Source organism: Carcharodon carcharias, chromosome 17 (assembly GCF_017639515.1).
Source record: "Carcharodon carcharias isolate sCarCar2 chromosome 17, sCarCar2.pri, whole genome shotgun sequence".
Lineage (NCBI taxonomy): Eukaryota > Metazoa > Chordata > Chondrichthyes > Lamniformes > Lamnidae > Carcharodon > Carcharodon carcharias.
Window position 1 is genome coordinate 58,492,996 of NC_054483.1, and position 20,902 is coordinate 58,513,897.

The 20,902-nt window shown below is 41.1% G+C and overlaps 1 protein-coding gene across 2 annotated transcripts in view; it reads right to left on the minus strand.

Moving 5' to 3' along the window:
* The window catches only part of asah2 (N-acylsphingosine amidohydrolase 2), a 104,861-nt gene that overhangs the window by 24,626 nt on the left and 59,333 nt on the right, over positions 1 to 20,902 (minus strand). For both annotated transcript variants that reach the window (XM_041209143.1, XM_041209142.1), the window contains exons 17-20: positions 9,545 to 9,640; positions 7,794 to 7,946; positions 3,424 to 3,483; positions 2,204 to 2,292 (exon numbers count right to left, since the gene is read on the minus strand). In XM_041209143.1, the coding sequence (XP_041065077.1) occupies positions 2,204 to 2,292; positions 3,424 to 3,483; positions 7,794 to 7,946; positions 9,545 to 9,640 (398 nt within the window). The remainder of the gene's footprint in view (positions 1 to 2,203; positions 2,293 to 3,423; positions 3,484 to 7,793; positions 7,947 to 9,544; positions 9,641 to 20,902) is intronic.

Here is a 20,902-nt window from a genome sequence, read left to right on the forward strand (position 1 = left end):
AAAAATCTACAAGCACATTGACTTGAGTCATTTAAACCACATCTCCCTATTTGGTGACAGGGCAGCAATTGTGAATGAGTCTGCAATCAATGCAGCCTTGAAATTCCGAACTTCTACACAACAGGAAGGGGGAAGTACAAGGGAAAAAGCAGAACAGGGTGGCAATGAGAGAATATTCAATATTTGTAAAGGCGCATTTCCATTTTTATTGACCCTTATCAGTTCAAGATATTCCAAATGACTGACCATGATTCACAGCTTGATGCCATTTATGGAGTTTGTGGGTTGAATTTTGATGTTTGTTTTGCTGATGGTGCAGACTTATTGTAAACTTTAATAAATTAACAACTAAAGCCTGTCATAGTGCATCAAAATGGATAGGAAAAATTGATCTGGGTGCAAAATAAAAACCAGTTTTTGTTGCTCAATACACATTTTAGACTTAAAAAAAAATTGCCCGGTCCAAAGCAGACATAGCAACAAGGGCTCCTCTTCAGAATTATGCGAGACATGTGGCTCTTTATTAATAACTGGCTTTTATACAGTGCCTTTAACAATCTCATAAGGTGATCCTTCACAGAGGCACTGTTATATATTATTGTATTATCTGTAAATATCTGTCGAGAGCTAGGAACCAATTAGCTGGAAATTAATTGTTATGCGTAAGTGTTCCAGTGGGCCACATTTCATGGCTGCACTAGAGATTCGTGAGATATGTAACAGAACCTGTTCAAACCGGTCCTTCTATTGTGCAAGGCAGCATGGAAGTTATAGATAAAGAGTTCTGATCTTTCTGAGCTTAAAGTGTGATTACTATCAACATCTGGGAACCAAAAGACAACAAGAACATATAGCCGACACATTGAGAGTAATGGCCACTGAGCAAAGCAGATTTGGGAGGATTGACTAAAAGCTTGGTCAAAGAGGTGGTTTTAAGGAGGGTTTTAATGAAGCAGAGGCAAATGGAGAAGCGGAGGACTGAGACAGGGAAATTCAGAGCAAAGAGCTGAGTAAGGTGAACTTTCACACCAAAAATGTTCATTCATCTTATATGCTGAATGTTCAAAATTCTCTCAATCATTAAATTTTTCCAAAGAAATATTAAATATTTGTAACAATGTCTTTGCTATTTCATCCCTGTTTATTTTAAAATACAATCTGCCCAGACCGGGGTTCTTATCCTTTGAGTTGGCAGCAAATTTAATATTTCTCCTCTTCTTATTTTAAATGCACTTATATCAATACAAATTTCATCTTCCAATGTCATGTCCAACATTCCCTCCAATTTCTATTTGCTGTGCGCAGCCTGCTCATAGTGTCTTTGTGGTTGCCATGCAGCCACACACGTGGGTATCTTAAAAGGAACATTGTTAGTGCGCGACTGCTTTCTTCCCTGCACAGTACAATTGCTGCTGGTCATGCACTCGCACAGCTTAGAGGAAAAATTGGCCATATCCACCTGACCCGTCTCCTTGGTAAATACCAAAGCAAAATAATTATTTAATATCTCTGCCATTTAACCATCATTATATATGATTTTGTCCTGACCAATCCTAGTGGCCCTATTTCCAACTCAACTCTCCTTTTTTATTTACAACTTAGTTCATTATTTTTCTTTTATGATTCTTGATAATTTAGTTTCGTAGTTCCTCTTTGCCATTCAATTAGTTTTTGTTAACTTCTTTTCTCTTCCAATTTTCCCTGTGCCCTCCCCTGCTGCACTTGCAATTAATGTATGCCTCTTTCCCTACCCCCAACTTTTCCCTTATGTTTTTATTTATCCGTGTTTAGTGAAATTTCATTGACTTTGATACAGTGAACTCTTAAGCTGGATGGATACAAATCACATCTGGTCACATGTTTGTGTTTGTTATCGGGAGATGTTGCAGAAGTGACGTTTGCGAGTGGGAATCCCAGGAACATACTTTTTCTGGACTCTACTGAACAACATTTTAAATGTTTCCCATTTCTGTTCTACATCATTGCTTACCAATGTTGTTGTTCATTTTATTTAATCAAGTTCTATTCTCAGCCCCTCAAAATCAGCTTTTCTCTCATTACTACCCTGGTCTTCACCACATTTATGTCTTTCTCAACTAACATAAAATCATCTTATTTTATGATCACTACTTAAGATTTCAGATTCAGATTCTAATGACAATGGCTGTGGACAATGAAAAAATGATAAAGGAGCATTCATTACCTGGTGTCCCAGGAAGCATCATTGTACATGACAATCCAATTGCCAGTGACTTTCTCATACTTTTCTACTGTCAGAAACGTCCCACCAGCCTAAAACAGATACAGTATTATACGAATATGAAAAACAGTCAGATCAAGTTACCAAAGTCCTTATATGAGTGAATGAATGTGGCAGGGAACCAGTTAAATAGCCAAACCAAATGACAATGGAATTCCAATTATCTGTGATTATCTGCTGGATAATCTCTCCTCATGCTGGAAAGTTTCATTTGTTCTACAATGTCTGGTTAACCACATCTGACAGGTCACACCTCTGCCCCTGCACAACCACCTGGAGTCCAGGCCACAGACCTGAGCAAGCCAGGCCAAAATTGCTCCACTAGCAGTCACCCCAACCATGGCTTCCCATTCCAAAGACCAATACTATAGGTAGTATGAACTGATCTCCAGGCAACCTGACTTGCAGCCTTGACCTCACCAATATCATCGGGATCACTGAATCAATACCAAGACTGCCTGGAGTACAGGAGATTAAAGGGAGTGAAATATTGGAAGTCTCTGTCTTGCCCAAAATACTGTTGAGGCTACACCAACTGAAAATGCCAAGCTTAGAACTGATAGGTTCTTGTTAGGTAAGGGCATTAGGAGTTATGAAGCCAAAGCAGGTAGATGGAGTTAAGTTACAGATCAGCCATGATCTATGTTAGTGGGCCGAATGGCCTCCACCTATTCCTTTGTTCCCACATGTGCTCCTCAGCAGCTGTGTGCCAGCTGGTTAGAATGTGGGCAAGTGTTGAGGGAGAGCTTTAAATCCAGTTGAGCAGCAACTTTTAGAGATTTTCACCCAGTGCTCACTGCTGCTAGTCTAACTTGCTCAGCAAGGTAGTCTGCTCAAAGTAAGGGGAAAGGGTTACCTCACAAAAATCAGAGGACAGACTCCCCTCTCCTTCACCAGCGGTGAGCACAGCCCCAGTTCAAAAATTCGTAATTTATAGTATTACTGTCATCTTAATGCACACATATGACGTGTTTTGTTGGATCTTGCACCCACATCTCCTTAAGGGCTCTACACACTGATTAAAACTAACCTGCAGTAAGAGGATTAAAGCAAGTCTTTGACTGAGAAATGTAACACAGCTTCTGAAGACAACCTGCTTATTTCAGTAAATTATAAACGTTTTAGCAAATCGCACATCCTGAGTATTTGAATGAATGACATACCATAGAAGCAACTGAGTTCCTGGGATTCCCACTCGCAAACGTCACTTCTGCAACATCTCCCTATAACGAACACAAACATGTGACCAGATGTGATTTGATTCAATCCAGGTTAAGAGTTCACTGTATCAAAGCCAATGAAATTTCACTAGTTCTAAAACTAACTTTAAATATATTTTGGAGTGCAAAGTAAGCATAGTTAACACTGCTCACCAACTGCTGTAACAATACAAATCACAAAAATTTGTCGAGCTATTGGATAGTATTATTTTATTCATTCCACGGTCTCACTAGGGCCCGATTCCAAAATAAGAGATCAGCCTCGGTAACCAATATGCACCCTGCACCCATTGTGTTCAGAGGTCCCTGGTCCCAGGTGTTCGGGGAGGTTGTCTAACATGGTTCCTTCCCTTGGGTTGAGATTTTGAAGATATAAAGACTGAGACAGGAACGCTCACTGGCAGTCAGGTTTTCAAAACCGAAAGTTGTAAGTGTAAGCTTTCAGCAGGTTCAGTAAGAGTATGCAGGAGAGTAGACAGGAACAATTTTTAAAATATAAGTTAGGCAAAATGAGGACATGTAGCAAATTTATTATTTTGTAGTATTCCCTGAAACCAAGTTGTACTGATTGAATTCAGTTAGCTTGACCATAAACATTGTTCTGTAGGTTCATTTGCTGTGAAAAAAGGCAGCTTAAAGATTTGTATCTGACCTCACTTTACCAGGTGCTTTCTCAGTTTGACCACACAAAGACTGGGGAGGAGTGGATCCATATGCATAAGACATGAGTATCCAGTTCAGAGCACAAGGTAATACAATTTTTTCCCCCAATTTATGCAATTAGCTAATGAGATATCAGACAACATAGGCACAACCCCAAGGATAAGCCTGCCGGGCCACTTACAGGAATGAGCAATATTGCTGAGCCTGAGAGAATATCTAAGGTAACGTCCTAAACTCATGACAATAGCTTTTAGGCCCACCGCCTAATCCCCAACCTCAGCCCAGATGGTGAAATCAGGCACTGGTCATATACTTCTCTACAGAAAGAGGAAATGAGATTCTTGGGAACCGCAAGCTGCTTCCATACCCTTGTAACAATAGTGAAATTAGCTGAGGTGTAGTAACAGGCTTAATGCCTTAGTTTGGGTCACCATAATGGGATTAATCAATCTAATGTTACACCATTGACCATCTCAAACTCCAATGTATTTCTTACACCCACATACTTGGAATAATGGAAGGAGAAAAATAAAATTACAAAATGAAATGTGACCCATCTACCTTTTTAAACATTATATTTGAGTTAAAATGTCACAATTAAATTCACAAGACAATCCTTAAAAAGTATTTTGTGTACTTAAAGTGTGCGGCACAATACAAATTCTCAACCAGACCAGTTTAAGGCAGCTTGCTTCTGTAAACAGCTAAAATGCCTCATGAATTGTAACTACTTGAATTTTACAATAAATGTTGAATTACATAATGTTCAAATAAATCAGTGTGTCATAAATTAGTCCAAGTTAGTACTCAAAGCTCAGAAATAATCTGTTGCTTTGTGTGTGACCCACTGCTACAAGACTCTGGTGAGAAGGAATGTCAGCGATGGCATGCTGGACAAACTTAGTTTAGGTTAAGGCGTGGCCAGCATTCAGAAATATTTTAAAACAACATTCTGGCAGCTCTCTGATTGGGCGATGGTAAAATGCACTGCCTGGCATGCACTGCCTGGAATATTGCTGTGATGGGTGAATGCACTGCCTGGCGTGTTGCAATGATGGTGAATGCACTGCCTGGAATGTTACTGTGGTGGGTAAATGCACTGCCTGGCATGTTGCTGTGATGGGTAAAGGCACTGCCTGGCATGTTGTGGTGATGGGTAAATGCACTGCCTGGAATGTTACTGTGATGGGTAAATGCACTGCCTGGCATGTTGCTGTGATGGGAAAAGGCACTGCCTGGCATGTTGTAATGATGAGTAAATGCACTGCCTGGAACGTTGTTGTGAAGGGTAAATGCACTGCCTGGAATGTTGCTGTGATGGGTAAATGCACTGCCTGGCATGTTGTTGTGATGGGTGAATGCACTGCCTGGCAGGTTGTTGTGATGGGTAAATGTGCTGCCTGGCATGTTGTTGTGATGGGTGAATGCATTGCCTGGCATGTTGTTGTGATGGGTAAATGCACTGCCTGGCATGGTGCTGTGATGGGTGAATGCACTGCCTGGCATGATGCTGTGATGGGTGAATGCACTGCCTGGCATGTTGCTGTGATGGGTAAATGCACTGCCTGGAATGTTGCTGTGATGGGTAAATGCACTGCCTGGCATGTTGCTGTGATGGGTAAATGCACTGCCTGGAATGTTGCTGTGATGGGTAAATGCACTGCCTGGAATGTTTTTGTGATGGGTAAATGCATTGCCTGGCAGGCACTGCCTGGAATTTTGCTGTGATGGGTGAATGCACTGCCTGGCATGTTGCATTGATGGTGAATGCACTGCCTGGCATGTTGCTGTGATGGGTAAAGGTACTGCCTGGCATGTTTTAGTGATGGGTAAATGCACTGCCTGGAATGTTGCTGTGATGGGCAAAGGCACTGCCTGGAATGTTGTTGTGAGAGGTAAATGCACTGCCTGGCATGTTGTTGTGATGGGTGAATGCACTGCCTGGTACGTTGTTGTGATGGGTGAATGCACTGCCTGGCATGTTGTTCTGATGGGTGAATGCACTGCCTGGCATGTTGTTGTGATGGGTGAATGCACTGCCTGGCATGTTGCTGTGATGGGTAAATGCACTGCCTGGAATGTTGCTGTGATGGGTAAATGCACTGCCTGGAATGTTTTTGTGATGGGTAAATGCATTGCCTGGCAGGCACTGCCTGGAATATTGCTGTGATGGGTGAATGCGCTGCCTGGCATGTTGCATTGATGGTGAATGCACTGCCTGGCATGTTGCTGTGATGGGTAAAGGTACTGCCTGGCATGTTTTAGTGATGGGTAAATGCACTGCCTGGAATGTTGCTGTGATGGGCAAAGGCACTGCCTGGAATGTTGTTGTGAGAGGTAAATGCACTGCCTGGCATGTTGTTGTGATGGGTGAATGCACTGCCTGGTACGTTGTTGTGATGGGTGAATGCACTGCCTGGCATGTTGTTCTGATGGGTGAATGCACTGCCTGGCATGTTGTTGTGATGGGTGAATGCACTGCCTGGCATGTTGTTGTGATGGGTGAATGCACTGCCTGGCATGTTGTTGTGATGGGTAAATGCACTGCCTGGCATGTTGTTGTAATGGGTAAATGCATTGCCTAGAATGTTGTTGTGATGGGTAAATGCGCTGCCTGGCATGTTGTTGTGATGGGTAAATGCACTGCCTAGAATGTTGTTGTGATGGGTAAATGTGCTGCCTGGCATGTTGTTGTGATGGGTAAATGCACTGCCTAGAATGTTGTTGTGATGGGTAAATGCACTGCCTGGCATGTTGTTGTGATGGGTAAATGCACTGCCTGGCATGCTGTTGTGATGGGTAAATGCATTGCCTAGAATGTTGTTGTGATGGGTAAATGCGCTGCCTGGCATGTTGTTGTGATGGGTAAATGCATTGCCTAGAATGTTGTTGTGATGGGTAAATGCATTGCCTAGAATGTTGTTGTGATGGGTAAATGCGCTGCCTGGCATGTTGTTATGATGGGTAAATGCACTGCCTGGCATGTTGTTGTGATGGGTAAATGCATTGCCTAGAATGTTGTTGTGATGGGTAAATGCGCTGCCTGGCATGTTGTTGTGATGGGTAAATGCATTGCCTAGAATGTTGTTGTGATGGGTAAATGCGCTGCCTGGCATGTTGTTGTGATGGGTAAATGCACTGCCTGGCATGTTGCTGTGATGGGTAAATGCACTGCCTGGCATGATGCTGTGATGGGTAAATTCACTGCCTGGCATGTTGTTGTGATGGGTGAATGTACTGCCTGGAACATTGCTGAGATTAATTGGATGTTGTCCTCTATTTTCTTGGGACTAGAAAAGTACAAAACTGCAGTTACTGTTCAGTGACCCGTGCTGGGATTGCAGATATGGAATTAGTCAGTGGGCAGAGGGCCAAGTTCAACTGTGATTTCTCTTCTTGGTGGAATAGCCCAACTCCACAGACATAAACTTCAGGAAGGGTTGGGATATCAGAGGGGTCTGTTTCCCAGCATGAACCAGTGACTTCAGCAAAGGCAGTAAACAAAGAAAATCAAGAGGAAAATTGAAGAAGGGGAAACTCCGGTCCTGAATACAAATAGCTGAAATCTGCATTAGATGGATCAATTTGTAATTCCTTGTTTTCCAGAGAAAATGCATTTTTAAAACCATGAATAAACATACTTTACTTACCAATCTGTATGATCTTTGTACATCAATCATGACATCCCCAAATGATGTATTGAGCAGTGTTTTATCAACTGGATTAGGGATCAGTAATTGAATCAGCTTTTTGTCAGAAAAATTGGGTGGTTCGGGACCCTTAGGCAACTGATCAACAGAATCCTAGAATATTGGAAAATAATTACAAATTAATAAGACTCCTTAGTGGCTTAAAGATCAACCACGAGGAAGTAGGAAGGATTGAATTCTGAAACCAACTTAAAAAATTGGATAAAGTATTGTTTTCACAAAGTCCAATGAAAGTATCATTTATGAGGTTGGAACCTGGATCTGTTCTCAAGCAACATTGCCTAAAACCAGAGAATCCAACTGGAAAACAGTATTTATGTAGTGCTAGCTGAAGGATGCTACAAGATCAGACTGATTGATCTATGCTTTGTGAATCAGTAGACAGCATGTTGCACAGTCAGATGAGTTTAGAGTGAACTGATTCTGAAAACATGTTAATCAGTTGTGAAATAAAAAGCTTAAAAAATGTTTTAAAAAAATACAACTGTTGACTTAGACTGAGTATAGGCAGGGTGTGACGTTGTCAAATACAATGGTCTGTACTTGAACATCCCTATCAGTAGTTGCAAGATTGAATCAAACCTTATTTCCCCTAATTTATACTGGAAAAAAAATCTTTTTCAAAAAGCATGGAATTTTTTTTAAAATTATTTTTTAAAATTAATTACCTGGTTGCATTTCATCCAGCTCTTACTGAATATTGTGTACTGAAAAGGGAATTCCATTGAGAAACTCCTTTTACAAGTTATTACACAAAGTGACATGAAGTGAATGAAATGACTAGAATGCTGCATTACATGAATCAAAAATATGGATTGTACTCATGATTCTTCTGTTAGAATAAACTCTACTCCTCCGGACACAATGTTAGTGTATCTGACTGTAATCTTTACCACAGGGTACAATAAGAGCATAAAGTATCGTCAAAATATAGACAACAACTTCAGACCACGAACTCTGTCCTCTGTCTTTACCCTTTTTAATATAATTTTTTAAAAAATCTTATGCATTTATTCATTTAAAATTTTTAAATCCTTTTTTCCCCAAGCTATTCCCCCCTCCCCGACCTTGACCCAAATGGGGCATCTATCAAATGTTTTTATGTTGTGCATTCACAGAGCGCTGACCCTTGTTCTGCTATTAACACATGCCATCTTACCTTTATGTCGCTATCAGCACCTTATTTATTTTTTAACACTACCATTGGCACCCCCTTTGTCCTATTTCCTTGAAATCTGTCAGATTTCCCCTTAGCTCCCACCTATCCCTGACCTTGTGTTTTGCTCCACTCCCTCTTAAACAGCATCAAATCCATTACATTTCTACTTCTCTTTAGTTCTGAATAAGAGTCATAAGACTCGAAACATTAACACTGTTTCTCTTTCCACAGATGCTGCTAGATCTGCTGAGCTTTACCAACATTTTCTGTTTTTATTTCATAAAATATAGTCACTAAGTTTAGGCAGTAATTTTTCACAAGCTATCAGCCATTAGTGGAATTATGATACATATATACTAATTAAATTGACTAGAAATTTATATCTATATGATCATTTATTGTACAACTGAAGATAAAATTATTGAAGGAGGTAGGCCTGTGTTTGTTTTGATCACTGACTGGTAGTTTTATATCATCATGGATTTCGGGTAAACAGCTTTGAAAATGAAAAACAATAAACACCATTGCTGACCTCTGCTATGGCCTTAGCCAAACCTTTAAACAGTTGGATGTAGGCTGAGAGTGTGTGAGGACCATATATTGTTGATGCAGCCTCATAACGTTGAACCTGTTTGACAAATGAATATCAATTAATTTATCTGATTAGGTACAACTTCAAAAATAAGTTACAGCTCTCTTTGTTACCAAGTTCAATGCCTAGGAATTGATACTGGTGCTGGAACTGGTTGACCCATTACCTATCCAATATTAAACACTGGGCCTCATTTATTCAAGAACATTGGGTTGCAGCCACCTGCTGGACATCCCCAGGCAGCCAAAGGCACCCCCTTTGTCCTATGTCCTTGAAATCTGTCAGATTTCCCCTTAGTTCCCACCTATCCCTAACATTGTGTTTTGCTCCACTCCCTCTTAAACAGCATCAAATCCATTACATTTCTATTTCTCTTTAGTTCTGAATAAGAGTCATAAGACTCTAAACATTAACAATGTTTCTCTTTCCACAGATGCTGATAGATCTGCTGAGCTTTACCAGCATTTTCTGTTTTTATTTTATGAAATATAGTCACTAAGTTTAGGCAGTAATTTTTCAGAAACTATCAGCCATTAGTGGAATTATGATACATACATACTAATATACATAATACCAGCTGTGACCAGGGCAGCCCAGTTTTCTAAATGGGGGCCTCAAAGAGGTCTGAAGGAGGGTCATACGGACTTGAAACATTAACTCTGTTTCTCTCTCTACAGATGCTGCTAGATCTGATGAGTCCAGCATTTTCTGTTTTTGCCTCAAAGAGGCGTTAGACATTGACTGGCATTTGCAAAAGGCTGGCCTCCTGTTTCAGGTGCTGGCCCTGGATGTCTCTTTTTCTGCCATTACAAAATGATGAGCAGTGATCCATGGCGCATAATGAGTGTGTGTGCCCCTTCACCACATTGAATGCTAAAACATCCATTTTGTAACGAACAACAGGTGTAGCATCATTGAATTTCTTGACCAGAATCTCAAACGCATCAGGGAGAAAAATCTATTTAACAATTGCCAAAAATGAGTTGAAATTATCTTTAGATTGCATCATACACTCAATGGACAACTCCATTTATGAAGTCATTCCTCAATTCTTAGCCCTACCCCAGTAAATCACATCAGATGGAGGCTTGGGCTGCAGAAACATGATTTGAGCAATAAAGTTGAAGTATAGATTAAAGATATTGAACATTGAGTTTTAATAAGGGCACAATTAGCCCAGTTAACTAAGCCAGTGACTTACAGCACAGGTTCAGCTGTTAAACTTTGAACAGAGTCCAAACAACCTGATGGAATTTAAAAAACGACATTCTGCATTTTAGTCTCCTCAGACTGATTACACAGCAGGAAAATTGAAGTCAGATCAAATAAACAGATCATTCTAAAACCTCAAGCAGTGCAGGGCTGGGCCTGAAAGCTCAAATCTAGCCTCCACGTACACTGTGAAATTTGTCAGTTTCTGGCTGGACCACTAGATGGAGCAATGTACTAAAGCAAAACTCTTCAGATTCCTGGCTTGCTGATAGTGTTGTGTAGCACTACCACCATGCTAAATGGGATGGATTTCGAACAGATACAACTCAACACTGGACAACCATGAAAAGCTGTGGGCCATCAGCACAGCTGAATTGTGCTGAACCATAATCTGTAACCTCGTGGCCAGGCATATCCCTGACTCTACCATTACCACCAAGCCAGGGGATCAATCCTGGTTCAATGAAGAGTGAACGCCAGGAGCAGCACCAGGCACATCTAAAAATGAGGTGTCAGTCTGATGAAGTTACAACACAGAACTATTTGCATGCCAAATAGTATAAGCAGCAAGTGATACACAGAGCTAAGCGATTTCACAACCAACAGATCAGATCGAAGATCTGGAGTCAGATTGAAAACAGCACGAGAGGAGAGGCAGTCAGGAGATTGAAAACAACGCGAGAGGAGAGGCCGTCAGGAGATTGAAAACATCGCGAGAGGAGAGGCCGTCAGGAGATTGAAAACAGCGCGAGAGGAGAAGCAGTCGGGAGATTGAAAACAGCGCGAGAGGAGAAGCAGTCAGGAGATTGAAAACAGTGCGAGAGAAGAGGCAGTTGGGAGATTGAAAACATCGCGAGAGGAGAGGCCGTCAGGAGATTGAAAACATCGCGAGAGGAGAGGCCGTCAGGAGATTGAAAACAGCGCGAGAGGAGAGGCAGTCAGGAGATTGAAAACATCGCGAGAGGAGAGGCCGTCAGGAGATTGAAAACATCACGAGAGGAGAGGCAGTCAGGAGATTGAAAACATCGCGAGAGGAGAGGCAGTCGGGAGATTGAAAACAGCGCGAGAGGAGAGGCAGTTGGGAGATTGAAAACAGCGCGAGAGGAGAGGCAGTTGGGAGATTGAAAACAGCGCGAGAGGAGAGGCAGTTGGGAGATTGAAAACAGCGCGAGAGGAGAGGCAGTTGGGAGATTGAAAACAGCGCGAGAGGAGAGGCAGTTGGGAGATTGAAAACAGCGCGAGAGGAGAGGCAGCCAGGAGATTGAAAACAGTGTGAGAGGAGATGCAGTTGGGAGATTGAAAACAGCGTGAGAAAATAAATAGTGACATCATAGCAAAGAAGCAATTTGATTGTTTGGGGAGTATCTAGTACATAGTTAAGGTTTGGTTTGTTCTGTTCCTAAGTTTTAAAATTGTATAGACACTACTTTTGTAAGTTGATTGGCCAGTAAGTGCTTAGACTTAGGGACAGTGTGTTAATACCCGGCTTAGGGCATGGGGTTTAAGGTAGACCTATAAATTAAATAGAACTAAAACTTTAAAATTAAAATAACTACTAGAAACACCTAAAACACATACCTGTGTCATTAAGAAACGTTTAACTTTTAGTTGTCAGTGTTACTAGCATTTAATAACCACAGTAAATTTTGGTTTAGATAGGAATTATTCCAAGTTAATTCAGCAATTAATTAACTAAATAACATAAGCAGCAATGGCTGGTCAGGTGTTATGTTGCAGCTGTGGAATGTGGGAATTTAGGATAGCAAGGGGATCCAAGAGAAACAGGTCTGCAGGAAGTGTAAGCATCTTGAGGAAATCCAGATCAGGATTATTGATCTGGAAGCCAAACTACAGACACTGTGCAACAAAAGGAAGGGACAAATACCTGGACATTTTGTTCCAGAAGACAGTCACACCTCTTAGAATAGGGTTGCTTGTTTTGGTCAGCATTGAGGGGCAGGAAGATTTGACCATGAGTGGGGCTAAGCAGACAGTAAGAAAGGAGCCTCCAACTTTGCAATTGCCACAACCTGTATGGACAAAAGCGAGGTCTGCAAGGTGGATGGGCAGAGTGTCCGTGGCACATGGTATAGAAAGCCGTTCAAGTGGGGGAGCAAACAGGAATGTAGTGGTATTAGGGGACAGCACAGTGAGGGGGATTGACACTGTTCTCTGCAAGAAAGAGCGAAGTGCGAGAGTCCAGGCGGCTGTGTTGGCTGCCCAGTGCCAGGGTTCGGGACATCAGCTCAGGGCTGGAGAGGAGCTTGCAGTGGGAGGGGGAAACTCCAGTTGTCGTGGCCCATGTAGGTACCAACAACAGAGGTAGGACAAGGAAAGAGTTTCTGCATAGTCAGTATGAGGAGCTCGGTATCAAAGGTAATAATCACTATTATTATCTGATCCACAAGCAAAATGGCATAGGGCAAATAAGATTAGAGAGATGAATGCGTGGCTCAAAGGCTGGTGCAGGAGAAATGGGTTCTGGTTTGTTGGGCACTGGCACTCATATTAGGGAAAGTTGGGGCTGTACCGTTGGGACGGTCTACACCTGATCCATGCTAGGATGAGTGTTCTCGCAAATTGCATAACAAGGGAAGTAGAAAAGGTTTTAAACTAAATCGTGGGGCCAAAGGATCAAATGTGGGAGGATGTGGTAGATTAAAGAGTAGAGACAAGGTAAGAGGTATTAATTTGGGAAATGATAAAGAGACCATGACATGAAGAGACAGATGTCTAAGAGTAAACCAACAGATGAGGCTAAGGTTACAAAAATAATAAAAGGAAAAAACTTAAGGCTCTGTATCTGAATGCACATAACATTACAGAGACATGGCTACATGATGGGATAGATTGAGACCTGAACGTTGAAGGGTATGTGACTTTTAGGAATGATAGGAAGTTAGAAAAAGGTGGAGGGGTGGCGCTGTTAATGAACAATGATATTAACACAATAGAGGGGGATGGCCTCAGTTCTGGAAACCAGGATATAGAAGCAGTTTGCATCAAGATGAGGAATGATAAAGGCAAAAAGTCACTTGTTGGAGTGGTGTACTGGCCCCCTAATAGTAATCACACTCTAGGACAGGGTATCAAAGAAGAAATAGTGGGAGCTTGCCAGAAAGGTACAGCAATTATCAGAGGGGATTTTAATCTACATATAGATTGGAACAACCAGATGGGCAATTGTAGCCAAGGTGACAAATTTATAGAGTGTTTTTGGGATAAATTTCTTAGATCAGCATATTCTGGAACCAACCTGGGAGCAGGCTATACTAAACCTGATATTGTTCAATGAGACAGGATTAGTTAAATGACCTCATAGTGAGGGCACCCCTAGGTAGCAGTGTTCATGATAGGATTGAATTTTACATTCCATTTGGGGGGGAGAAGACTGGGTCTAATGCTAGCATTTTAAACTTAAATAAGGGCAATTATGAGGGCATGAAAACAGAGCTAGCGAAAGTGAACTGGCAATTTAGGTTAACAGATAGGTCAACAAAGATCCAGTGACAGACATTTAAGAGACTATTTCAGAATACACAGAATAGAAACATTCCGACAAGCAATAAAAATTCCAAGGGGAGGATCCACCATCTGTGGTTAACCAAAGAAGTTGAAGATAGTAGCAAATTTAAAGAAAAAGCATATAATTGAGCAAACATGGGTGGCAGGTCAGAAGATTGGGCAGAATATAAAAAGCAGCAAAGGATGACTAAAAGATTAATAAGGAGGGAAAAATTAAAGTATGAGAGAAAGCTAACTAGAAACATAAAGACAGTGTTTCTATAGATTCCTACAAAAGAAAAGAGTTAACAAAGTGAGCATTGGTGTGGCAGGGGGATGGGATCCCAGGAGTAGGATCAGATAGGTCAGATTCAGATCAGATAAATGGAGGTAGAACATTAGCTAGGGACATTGTGATAGACATGGAGTTACAGGAGAAGCAAAGTTTACAAAGTGTCCAGCAAGGGAAATTGATGGGGCTAAACTGTTTATACTGCAATGCAAGGAGTATTACAAACAAGGTAGATGAGTTAAGGGCAGAGGTAGACACATGGCAGCAGGATGTCATTGCTATAATGGAGACCTGGCTAAAGGAGGGACAAAACTGGTAGCTTAATATCACTGGTTATAGAGTCTTCAGACATGATAGAGGAGGAGATATAAAAGGAGGGGTGGTAGCACTAATGGCTAAAGAATCAATTCCAGTTGTGAGAAGGGATGATATACTAAATAGGTCAACAAACAAGGCTTTATGGATTGAGCTTAGAAATAAAAAAGGGGCAGTCACACTACTGGGAGTATACTACAGACCCCCAAATAGTGAAAGGGAGATAGAAGAACAAATATGTAGGCAAATTTCTGCTTTTTAGAACAAGAGGGCAAAAATAGTAGGAGACTTCAACTACCCGGATATCAAATGGGATTCAAACAATATAAGGGGCACTGAGGGAGAAAAATTCATGCAGTGTGTCCAGGAAAATATTTTCAACCAATTAGTGACAAACCCAACGAGAGGAGATGCAATTCGAGACCAAGTCTTGGGGAGCAAAGAAGGGCAAGTGGGTGGAGTGACAGTTGGCGACCATATCGGGGACAGTGGTCATAATTCAGTTAGATTCAGCATTACCATGGAAAAGGACAGAGATAAGGCAGGAGTAAAAGACTTGAACTGGGGGAAGGCAAATTTTACAGAAATGAGAAGGGATTGGCTGAGGTGGACTGGACAGCACTGCTGGAGGATAAAACAGTGGAAAACCAGTGGGAAGCACTAAAAAGCAAGATCCTAATTGTACAAAATAGACACGTCCCCTACAAAAATAAGAGTGGTACTGCCAAATTTAGACCCCCTGGTTGTCTTGAGGAACATAAAGGAAGATCAAACAGAAAAAGAAAGCATACAATAGGCACAAAGAACTAAGCACTGCAGACAGCCCAGATGAATATAGGAAGTGCAGGGATGAAGTAAAAAAGGAAATAAGGAAATCAAAGAGAGGGCATGAAAAAAGATTAGCAATAAAATTAAAGATAACCCAAAGATGTTTTATCAATACATTAATGCTAAAAGGTTAGTTAAGGAAAAAGTGGGACCTATCAGAGATGAAGATGGAAACTTGTGGGGAGGCTGAGGGAAGGGTTTTGAATGAATATTTTGTCTCAATATCTCGCAGTGTTCCTCCTGGACTACTATATCTACATCCTCCCTTTGTAAACACGGAGACAAAATATTATTCAAAACCCTTCGCACAGCCTCCCCACAAGTTCCCAACTTCATCTCTGATAGATCCCACTTTTTCCTTAACTAACCTTTTAGCATTAATGTATTGATAAAACATCTTTGGGTTATCTTTAACTTTAAAAAGGGATCAAAGGAAATGCCAAATAATTATAGGCCAGTTAGTCTTACATTGGTGGTGAGCAAATTAGTAGAATCAATCCTGAGAGATAGGATTAACTGTCAGGTGGAAAGGCATGGACGAGTCAGGGATGGTCAGCATGGATTTGTTAAAAGAAGGTCTTGCCTCACAAATTTGATTGAATTCTTTGAGGAAGTGACAAGAAGGGTTGATGAAGGTAGTGCAGTGGATGTTGTGTACATGGATTTTAGCAAGGCATTTGACAAGGTCCCACATGGCAGATTGGTCAGTAAAGTAAAAGCCCATGGGATTCAGGGTAATGTGGCAAATTGGATAAGAGGTTGACTTTGTAACAGGAAACAAAGGGTAATGGTCGATGGATGCCCTTATGAATGGAAAGTTGTCTCAAGTGGTGTTCCACAGGGCTCGGTGTTGGGACCCTTGCTGTTTGTGTTTTATATTAACGATTTGGATGTGAACGTAGAGGGCACAATTGGGAAATTTGCAGATGACACAAAGATTGGCTGAGTAGTGGATAAGTGTAGAGGATAGCCAAAATCTCCAAAACGATATAGAGGGGTTGGTGGTGTGGGTGGTAAAGTGGCAGATGGATTTTAACATAGAGAAGTGTGAGGTCATACATTTAGGGAGGTCAAACAGTTACAGGGATTACACAATAAATGGGAATATAAGAGGGGTAGATGAAGTGAGAGATCTTGGCATACAAGTACACAGGTCCCTGAAGGCAGCAGTTCAAGTAGACAAGATTGTAAAGAAGGCATATGGAATGGTCTCCTTCATTGGCAGAGGTATAGAATATAAAAGTAAGGATATAATGTTGGAATTGTATAAAACACTGGTGAGGCCACAACTGGAGTATTGTGTGCAGTTCTGGTCACCACATTACAGGAAGAACGTAATAGCTCTGAAGAGAGTGCAGAGGAGGCTCACAAGAATGTTGCCAGGGTTAGAAAAGTGTAGCTACGAGGAGAGATTGGATAGGTTGGGGTTATTTTCCTTAGAACAAAGAAGGCTGAGAGGTGACTTGATTAAGGTGTACAAAATTATGAGGGGGATAGATAGAGTGGACAGGATAAAATTGTTTCCCTTGGTGGAGAATTCTAGAACCGGGGGACATAGATTGAAGATAAGTGGCAGAAGGTGTAGGGGGGCATGGGGAAGAACTTTTTTACGCAGAGGGTAGTGAGTGTCTGGAATTCACTGCCCAAGTTGGTGGTAGAGTCAGAAACTCTAAACTCTTTTAAAAAGTACCTGGATCTGCACCTTATGTGCTGTAAGCTACAGGGCTATGGGCCGGGTGCAGGAAGGTGGGATCAGAAAGGGCACCTGGGTGTCCTTGGGCTGGCATGGGCAAGATAGGCCGAATGACCTCCTTCTGTGCTGTAACTTTTCTATGGTTCTACGGTGCTATAGAAAGTGAGTCTGGGGAATTAATAATGGAAAATAAGGAGATGGCAGATGAATTGAATAGGTATTTTGCATCGGTCTTCATTACAGAGGATACAAGTAACATCCCAGAGATAGCTGTAAATCAGGGTTTGTAATTTTCTTGAATTCCTCCCTCCCTTCCAATCACCAGTGAAGTGCTACTTAGCAAATTGTTGGAACTGCAAGTTGACAAGTCTCTGGGTCTGGATAGATTCCATCCAAGAGTCTTAAGAGAAGTGGCTCATGAGATAGTTGATGCATTGGCTTTAATTCTCCAAAATTCCCTAGATTCGGGGAAGGCTCCATTAGATTGGAAAATAGCTAATGTAACTCATTTATTCAAAAAGTGAGGGACAGAAAGCAGGAAACTTTAGGCCAGTTAGTTTTGTCAATGTATCAGCAATTACATTGTCAAGGTCCAATAACAATCACCTTGACAACTGGCAATTGCATTGTTAAGACAATTGCTTTGTTAAGACAGGTGATGGGCATTAGCTCACCCATAATGGGTACAGCAGTAATACTCCAGTGGGGGAAAGGAACTGGGAATCTGTCACTCTGGCTGAAGTATAAACATGCTGAAGGTAAAAGACCAACTTCGGACTCATTCTTCCCTTATATACAATTATTGGAGCTAACAAGCTTAACATCTGTCATAGGGAAGATGTTAGAAGCTATTATTAAAGATGTTATAACAGGGCACTTCGATAAATTCAAGGAAATCAGGCACAGTCAACATGGCTTTGTGAAAGGGAAATCATGTTGAAGCAATTTATTGGAGTTCTTTGAAGAAGTAACAGGTGCTGTGGATAAAGGGGAACTGATAAATGTGCTGGACTTTGATTTTCAGAAGGCATTTGATAAGGTGCCTTAATAAGGTTATTGCAGAAAATAAAAGCTCATGGTGTAGTGGGTAATATATTGGCATAGATAGGAGATTGGCTAGCTAACAGGAAACAGAGTAGGTATAAATGGCTCATTTTCTGGTTGGCAGGATGTGATGAGTGGTGTGCCACAGGGATCACAGTTGGGGCCTCAACTCTTTACAATTTATATACATGAGTTGAATGAAGGGTCTGATGCTATGGTTGCTAAATTTGCCAATGACACAAAGGTAGGTAGGAAAGCAAATTGTGAATAAGACATAAGGAGGCTATAAAAGCATATAAGTTGGTTAGGTGAGTGGGCAAAGATCTGGAAAATGGAGTATAATGTAGGAAAATGTGAGGTTGTCTGTTTTGGCAGGATGAATTAAAAAAGAGGGATGTTACCAAAACAGTGAGAGATTACAGAGCTCTGAGATGCAGAGGGATCTAGGTGTTGTAGTGCATGAATCACAAAAGGTTAGTTTGTGGGTGCAGCAAATAATCAGCAAAGCTATTAAAATGTTATCATTTATTGCAAGGGGAATTGAATACAAGAGTAGAGATGTTATGCTTCAGTTATACAGGGTATTGGTAAGACCACATGTGGAGTACTGTGTACAGTATTGGTCCCCTTATGTAAGGGGACATGATAATGCATGAGATACATGATCTCAAGAAATGACTGAAGGTGCTGGGTACTGCAAAAGCTATGGGTCCTGATGATATTATGGCAATAATACTGAAGACTTGTGCTCCAGAACTTGCCGTGCCCCTAGCCGAGCTGTTCCAGTGCATCTACAATGCTGGCATCTACCTGGCTATGTGGAAAATTACCCAGGTATGTCCTGTACACACTTGAGACCTTCAGCAACCAGTAGGCACTGTGGGAGCTGGGATGCATCATTGGCCCCCGAAACAACACTTTTTGATATTTTATAAATTCATTTACAGGACGTGGGCGTTGCTGGCTAGGCCAACGTTTATTGCCCATCCATAATTGCCCTTGGTTTGTTTTCTTTAAATCCTTATCCCTTTGTTACAGTGCCCTTTTAAAGGGCTGTCACTTTAATTTAGTTGCTTAATTTGTTAATTAGTCTATTTAATTGGGTTCAATCAGAAGAGTATAAACAGGATTACTTGGACACTGGGTAGGAGGCAGACATTTGTAATGCTGCATTCTGGAAACAAAGAAAATGATTTTCCTCTAGTTCCATACTTCACCATCTGCCTTGGGATCCATTTATCATTACCTCTCTTCCATCTGCTGCTAGTTCACTTCATCATTTGTAATATTTTTGAATGTAATGTCTGTGTATAACCACAGTATAAACAGATTTATGTTGGGATATGTCTCCATGTTGGTAATGTGTATTCATACAATCTTCAGGCTTTTAAAAGTCAAACTCGAGGTCACCTACTCCATCTTAAATCATCATGATTTCTTTTAGTCATGTCTTGGGCTATGAGAACTTGCCCCTCACCTTGGTTTCTCCTCTCCCGATCTCTGTAATCTCCTCCAGCCCTACAGCCCTCCGAAAACTCTGTATTCCTCTGACTCTGTTGTGCATCCTTCACTCTGCAAACAGCAGTTGCGCCTTCAGCCATCTTAGCTCTATACCCCATAAATTCACCCCTATAGCCCTCCACCACTCTCCTCCTTTAAGCCCCTCCATAAAACCCATCTCTGAACAAGCTGTTTGTCATACCATCTACTGTACTTGCTGGACCATAAGATAAATTTTATTCCTTGGAAAAAGTTGCCTAAATTGTTGGGAATCTTATGGTCCAAAGATTATACCCAAATATTACCTTTTAAAATCCTTATCATCCGGTGCATCTTATTGTCCAAAAAATACAGTAATTCTTTGATTTAGCCTCAATTTTGTCTGATTACGCAAATGTGGAGCACCTTGGGACATTTTTCTATGCTAAAGGTACCATAAATAAAAGTACCTGCTGTTGTTCTCATTTTTAAAATCTAATTGGGTAAAGGAGTTATGTAGTAGATGTCTGTCATGTATCCTCTAGAATCACACAAATTACAAATAGAAGATAGCCCAATTGGCTCATCATTACAGTGCTTGCTCTTCAGCTGAAGCCATCCATTCTAATCCCATGTCCCTGGCCTTTCCCCATTCCCTCTTGAAGTCTTTCTTTGCAAATTACTTCATTAAACCCCATTTAAATAATATTATAGCCACAACCTCATACTGCGCTGAATACAAAACATATAATGGAGATCTGAAATAGGGAATAAGTGGAACAAAGAAAAAGTATGAGAATATATTAGTGATTAAAATAAAATGTAACCTAGAAGTATTTTATAAACATATAAACAATAAAAAGATAGTCAAGTGAATGGTGGGGCTGATTAAGGACAAAAACAAATCTTCAATGGATCTGGAGGGTAGGGC